This window comes from Silurus aristotelis (genome assembly GCF_946808225.1).
Source record: "Silurus aristotelis genome assembly, chromosome: 13".
NCBI classification, from domain to species: Eukaryota; Metazoa; Chordata; class Actinopteri; order Siluriformes; family Siluridae; genus Silurus; species Silurus aristotelis.
The window spans coordinates 19,947,012-19,954,764 of record NC_139586.1 but is presented as its reverse complement, the minus strand read 5'-3'; the positions used below and the strand labels follow the sequence as shown (position 1 = coordinate 19,954,764).

General features: G+C 37.8%; 1 protein-coding gene across 1 annotated transcript; it reads right to left on the bottom strand.

The window, feature by feature from the left end:
• Window positions 1–1,171: 1,171 nt before the first annotated feature.
• Window positions 1,172–7,753, bottom strand: snrpa1 (small nuclear ribonucleoprotein polypeptide A'). Its single transcript, XM_083559408.1, has 9 exons — window positions 7,512–7,753; window positions 7,005–7,152; window positions 5,852–5,930; window positions 5,499–5,545; window positions 4,735–4,837; window positions 3,254–3,333; window positions 2,802–2,877; window positions 2,615–2,708; window positions 1,172–1,488 (listed from the first exon to the last, which is right to left on the bottom strand). The coding sequence occupies exons 1-9, from the start codon at window positions 7,591–7,593 to the stop codon at window positions 1,337–1,339; spliced, it is 861 nt and encodes a 286-aa protein (XP_083415534.1). The 5' UTR covers window positions 7,594–7,753; the 3' UTR covers window positions 1,172–1,336.

Genomic DNA, 7,753 nt, shown 5'->3' with positions numbered 1-7,753 from the left:
CTATTGACAGATACACTAATTAGGCGTAGCATTACGACCACCTGTCTAATATTGTGTTGGTCCCAATTTTGCTGCCAAAACAGTCCTGACCCTTCCAGCATTAACAGCATTACTTCTTCAGCAATTTGAGCTCCAGGAGCTCGTCTGTTGGATCGGACCACACATGACAGACTTCGCTCCCCCAAGTGCATCAATGATCCTCGGCCACCATGACCCTGTCGCCCGGTTCACCACTGTCCCTTCCTTGAACCACTTTTGATAGATACTGACCACTGCAGACGTCTAGCCGTCACAATCTGGCCCAATTTTCCTGCTTCTGACATCAAAATCAATGTTCACTTGCTGCCTAATACTGTATCTCCCACCCACTAACTGGTGCCACGATGAAGTGATGATCACGGTTATTCACTCACCGGTATGTTACAATGTTACGGATGTATAGATAGTAGGTCGGTCAATCAATGTAAAATATTAAATCGTGATTAATTACATAACTGTCATGAGTTGACAGTCGCGTTGTTTTTTTATCTCTTCTAGATACCGCAACCCTAAACGTTAAATTTAATACTTTTCAAGTTTTTAATACTCTAATCAACATTGCTATGGACAAATATGGATGCTTTCTGCAAATGTTTATTATTAGTAAAACCATCCTCTACATAGAGAATAAAGAACAAAATATGAAATGTTTTAAATTATAAAACTCATCAGGACACCAAAAAGAACTTTTACCGTTTCTCTACACGGACGGATTTAATTGACGAATGTGTGCACCATGGTGGATTTTGATGCTGGTTCTGAGACTTGGCGCAACAGGAAAACAAATGTTTAGTGATTACAATAATTTTTCGGTAGAATTTACTTATTTATTTAATGCCCGAGTAAAGAAACGACTTTGTGAATAAATGTGTTGCATTGAAGGTTTTAATTTTGCCTCATATTTCAATCTTTTTTTTTTTTTTTTTTATAAAAATGGTCAAAAAGAAATGCATTAGTAAAATTTGTGCTGTAAAATTTACTCATTAACATGTTAATTCTGACAGCCCTAATAGACTAATAATATACTGGCCATGATATCAGAAACCTCACACATCATTAAGTATAAATGTACAGACCTTAGCTGATGTTTTAAATGAAATATAACTGAATATATACACAAGGATTCATGATGGTACAAAACAAGAAGCAATCAGAATTTTATTTGAAATCACAAAAAAAAAAAAAAAAAAAAAAAAAAAAGATTGAACACGTTTTTTTTTTAAAAAAGAAAAGAAAGCATACAAAGTACTCTGACCGAAATTTATACACAAACTTAAAAGAACCACCATTCATCAAACTACGATCCATTAACATGCATGTCTTCCTCTCCGTTTTCCACTCCATCATCTTCCATGTCTTCCCCGCCGACAGCGCTGTACATCGACACAGTCTCCTGCACCCCTATTTCAGGCTCATCATCCTCTTCTTCCTCAACCATGCTCTGCGCACCTGAAATATTCAGCAAAATAACGAGAATGGATGAAAACAAATCTTCACATTTACATGGAAAATAGTTTTTGTTGCACATCAGGGACATCAATTTGACCCAAGGTGCTGATCCATCCTGTAATCAGATTATTCAAAATGTGTTGCATTTTCAAGAATGGCACAGGGTCGTACGGTAAAACAGACGACATGGTAAACGGATTGATATTATTGCAGGTGTTTAAATGTAATATCATTTCTGTTGTAACTGTGTGTGCAGAGAGATCAGTATGATTGATGCTCCACATATCCACATTTATAAATAGCTTAAAAAAACAAGATGGTATCAATGGATTTAAACAAACAACAAAAAAACTGATGCAGCATAGTTTTTAGAAGAATATATTTATAGCATATCATATTTAGACACTTATTTAGATTGGATATGTGATGAGCGCGACATCAACTCCAGCCAATCTAACCATTTTCCTGCTTTTCTGTCTGAGTGACCATTAACAAAAGTGCATTTTTAGCATTTAAGTCTAGTACACCCCTGAGCCAACTTCTTTTGTTCAAACAGCATATTTTAGTTATTAATATAAAACCTTTAAACACCACAACTTCTTGGGTAGATTTTTTTTTAAACAATTTCAATAATAAATTATTGAATTGTTTAAATGCCCATGCCTTGAGAACAAACCTTTAGACACCTGTTTACAATATTTACAATCAATGTTGTAAACACCTGCAAATTAAATTTGACATGAATTTTCTATTTTATTCATCATGATTTTACCTAATTTCATAATTTTATGGCCGCAATATAAAATGTCCAAATGGTTTCATACTTGACCAGTTAGTGACTAATTATTTCTTAAGACCATTAAAAGGCTTGGACCATTTTTTTGCCCAGATGTCTAGATTTTACCCACATCATTGTACTGATCTGCTAGAAAGCGAAATAACATCATTGAATCCAGCAAATACCCTGTTCTTTCCTTATGTATTCCTGTTTCTTCCTCACTGTATTATTGAGCGACTATTTGTTTTTTGCATCACTTCCACATGAGCACGTCCAATCACAAATCAAAGCAACAGCTGATTAAAAAAAATAAATAAAAAAAATCTGTAGCATTGATCCCTGTGTTACCTTGTCTAAATTCTCTCCCAGGGATCTGACCGGACTGCAACATTCCCTTCAGCCTCTCGACCTCAGCCAGTGATGTGGCATTAGCGATGGCAGCCTGTAGACCAGACACAATTTTAACCAATTTCATCAATCACAATAAATCCCATCCAGCCACATTTTATTAACTAAATATAAACAAATTGGTTACCTTAATGGCTTCAACGTCTGCCGCAGACGGTCCCGTTTTCACCTTCTCAACCTGCAGGCCGGCCCCTGGCGTGAACCTGAAACATATTGAAGCAAGGCAGCTTTCACTAGCTTGTTCGTGCAGATGTTCTCCTTCAGCCTTTTAACCACTGTTCTTCCAAATCAGAGTGTAGTATCTTGTGTTTCTTATCATTTGTTTTTTTAATAAGCTGATACAAAGAGAGAAATGCCTTGAGCCAGCTCTCCTGGAATACACTGTAAATGGGTTAAGGGTGTGTGGGTGGTTTTTTGTGTAGCTTTAAGTTGTTTTTTTTCTCTTTCTAATAAGAACCAATTGAACAAGTTCCAGGTAAAATCCAGATCATGTCACTGGGGACTGGAGGCCTAATAATCACACTTCTTTAAGTCCAGTGATTCAGAAGAGCTGTGCATGATCAAGGGCTTTCGTCTTACGTTTTTGAGCGCTTGGCAATATCCTTTGCGAGCTGAGCGCCCCGTTTGCCTTTGAACATTTTCTCAGCCTCTTGACGTTCCTACGGCGATACATTAGAGTTAAAGTGAAAATGCACAGACACATCGAACAGGATTTCACTTGTTTCAGAAATTGAGAAGAAGCAAAGAGAAAAAAGAATGTACAGTGCATGTGGAAAGTATTCAAGGTGCTTCACTTTTCTTTCCCTTTCACAGCCTTATTCCAAAATGGATTACATTCTCAGCTCTTCCAGAGTGACCATCTGGTTTTCGGTCACCTCCCTGACTAAGACCCTCTCCCCCGATCGCCCAGTTCGTCCATTCGCAGGTGATGTAGACCACTGTGTTTATTGGGACCTTTTGGGAATTTTTCTGTGCCCTTCCCCAGATCTGTGCCTGGATACAATCCCATCTTGTAGGTCTACAGACAATTCTTTGGACTTCATGGCTTGGTATATACACAGGTGTGTTTTGGAATCATGTCCAGTCAACTGAATTTACCACAAATGGACTTCAGTCAAGTTGTAGAATCATTTCAAGGATGATCAGTGGAAACAGGGGGCACCTGAGCAAGGCTGGCAACGGCTGTGAATACTGACTTTTTTTTTTTTTATACATTCTCAAAGATTTCAAACAAACATCTTTTATGTTGTCATTAGGGGGTATTGTTTGCATAATTTTTTGTAAAATAATGAATGCAATCCATTTTGGAATAGGCTATAACATAAAAAATGTGAAAAAAAGTGAAACAATACTTTTCGGATGCACTGTATTGAGGGAGGGTTTTTTTGTGGAATACATTTTAGTTAGCAGCAGCAGAATAACAATTATAGATTATTCAATAAAGATGAAACCCGAGAACGCAAGCCGTTAAACCGCATCTCAATGATTAGACAATAATCTAACATCTTAAAATGTATATTAAAAGGTCTGCCTAATGCCATAAATGTAAACGCAAATAATTTGATTCATAATACCGGCGCCACATCAAAGGATAATTATTGCTTATATTTTTTCCAAATCCGATAAATCATGCAGTGTAGTGATTTTGCTGATTGACCGTGACATAAAAATAGGATACAAGTTAAGTCTACTTAAACCAGAGTTCAATTTTTCGACAAGTAGGAAAGAACAGCAAAATATGTAAATTATGGGAAAAACAAATTGAGATTATTCTGTGGAGTGTAACATTTCCTCACAGTTATGACGGACTCACTCTAAAACGTTAAAAATCAACTGTTTAATTTATGGTCTTGCAACTTTATGAATGATAAACAAAACAAAAAACTCTACATCTATGACTATACATCCAAGATCTCTCGAACACCCACCAGTGCTTATGATACACCCAGCCTTGTGCCGCAGACAATTTCCAATAAAGATTTCTTGGTATTTACTCCATGTCGAGCCTGATGCTTTTGCAGTGAGGGTCTAAAAATCAAGGCTTCAGCACTGTACCATACCTTTAATTTCACCTTCTGGAAATCCAGAACGCGTATCTGTGGAAGTTTGTTGATGACATACAGCCTGTAATGCTTCTTGTTGGTTACTGGGTTTCTTAAAAGACTGGAAGGTAAGAAAGAAAAAAAAAAATAAAGAGCATGAGGTGGTGTGGATTTCTGAGTGCTTATGGTGTTTTAAATTGAATTTCCAACTCTCAATAGCCAAAATGATCTGGTGCTACAATTGCATTCATTCGAATAATGTACATTATACCACAGCGCAGATAAACACTCAAATCTAATTGGTCGGCATTATTTACAAAGAACACTGTGACTTGGAAACTTTGTAATAATGCACTCGTTATTAAACGTTTCGGCTCATACACAGAGCCGTGTACAGCAGCTGCTCCTTATAATCGAACACTTGTGTTATTTTGAAAAGTCATTCGTTGGCATTTTTATAGAAAATGTTCATTTAACATTTAATGGAAGGAATTCTTGGTTGTAGGAACTTAGGATACACCTGGCTTGACCTTTATTTATGAGGAATCAGGAGAATAACAGTATAGACACCATAGACTAGATAGAGATCAGTCATGGATGTGTTATTCCTAATTTCGTTTACAGTTTAAGCAATAATATACAAGAAAACGACTTGAGAACAGAGTAACCGGAATAAAATATTAACTGGATAATCAGAAGAATGAGCAATGCGGGGGTTTTTTCGGACCACCACAAAACAAAATGCTCTGAGCACAGTTGAGTGGGTGATGGTGATATAATACCTGAGGAGAGTCAAGCTCTTTGCTGTAGCAAGTGGATCCAGATCTCCCTGTTAATCAGAAAAAACAGCGTTTAAATTAGGAAAAATTGAAGAACAAGTTCAGCGTCTGTTGGTGCACTGAAAAAGAGGTGTCTAAACTTTTCTGTGCATGCAGGAACCTCATTAAGTGGAAACAAATTCATTTAGCGGAGCCCCTCGGGACACAGAAAAAGCATAATAAACCAGTAGGACATTTTATTTGACATCGGTGTAGGACAGCCAGGTTTTCAGATTCTGCACCCTGTGTGAGTGTATGAGCAGAATTCCTGATCAGCACAGGTCTCAGTGGAGTGGGGTGGAGTGGAGCATACTCACCAGCTCTTGGATGCTGTTACTTGTGAGGATCAGCTCCTTTAGATTAGGCAGCGAATGCTCGAGGTTTTCACCGATCCGGCTGCAACAGAACATCAGCTTTAAGACATGTACATTCACTAAAGTGTCAAATACGACTACTGTTGTAATATACCAAATCATGATGACCATTTTAATCGTCCTCATGAGACGTGTTCAAATAGTTTCCCTTTCTTAATGCGAGATTTATTTGATAGCACCTGCCTGATCTTTGCTCGGGACAAAAAAATAAAAATGCACAATTTCGGATCAGTAGTATTGAGTTTTTCAGCGTGACACTTACATTAATAATAGCTGTCCACAAAGACATTTGAGAAATGTACTGGCAGAAGTCTGAATTCCAAGATTATCATCGATTGCGTTTTTTCGCCTCGTCATTAGTTACATTTCTGTTAATGTCTTAAGGTGGAGTATTTAAATGTACTAACAAAGCACAACAGCACCACTGATGATTCTTCATGGGATGCTGGAGCCGATTTCTCCCTAACTCAGGCGCTACCAGAGACAAGGAATCACCAAAGATTCTCTCTCTATTCTCCATGAGCTCTGTAACACCAGTGACTGGGAAGGAGCATGCAAAATACAATACAGTGGCACAACTTGAATGTTATGAATTAGATTTTTTTTTCTTTTTGCAAAATAATAAACACTGCATGAAACTGCATTTTCTCTTGCTCTGGGTAAATGCACATGTCCATGCAATTGACTGTTTGTTAGACATGTATTACTATGAAGCATCTTCAAACTCAGGAAATGTATTAGATATAAACATGAACCATAATTATTATGAACAAAAGTACAGCCTATCCATAGTTACAACTTTCAGATTATCAATATTTGAAATTTGGACCAGACCACACCATAGTATGCCATCACAGAGATCTCACTGTATATTAATATGGTGTATATATTAGGAATAAAATCTATCACCATAAACCCAATTTTTAATCCAAGATGCACAGATCAGGCTAAAACAAAACCAAGCCTGTAAACGCAGACACGTGAGCTGTCCTTCTGTATCACATGCTGTCCAAAACTCCCACATGTTACAGTGTAGACATGCTATGCACTAATGGTCTGGTATAGATCTATCCCTCATTTTCCTCCATTCATTTACCAGATGCGATTGTTGTTCATCAGCACGGTTTTGAGTCTCCGGAGCAGTGGAAATCCGTCCAGCTTTCTGATCTCATTATCGGAAAAGTCGATGGTGTCAAACTGATCTAGAGTGGCACCAAGGTTCTCCAAAACTGGGATTTTATAACCTGTAGAACCAAAAACACAAACAGACAGATATGCATTAGATAACAATAATATACTATTCCTATGTACATGATATCGAATCAAAAATAAGAAACAATAGAGAATCTAAAATCAGATTCACTTTGTACAGTGTGTTTTGCAGCTCATACAGCAGATTCTCTCAAAATCAAACACTACTTATCTAAGTATAATTCACTGGTTCCCAAATGCCCCCTTACTCCCTTTCACAAACGCACTACGCACCTTATAAAACGCATGCTGGTACACCCTATGTAGTGCACTACACGATCAGTCCTACGCTGTTTGAAATTCAGCCGCGGTTATGCTAACACTGTTGCTAACTCAACCCCAGCTCCATTACCTCTGAGATCCAGTTCTCGGTCCCGGACCGGGTTAGTGTACTGCGCCGCCTGCTCGATCAACTCTGCCGACAATTTCACCATGTCGCCCTGACAAAATTCCAAACTAACAACCAGAAATACAGTCCAAGTATCGCACGTTCCTATTACGCAGAAGAACAAATACTAGCGTTCACTACACGCTACCGCCAGGAAGCAATGGAACTCCCTCTTTTTTTAACTTCCGGAATGAACGGTGTTAGGA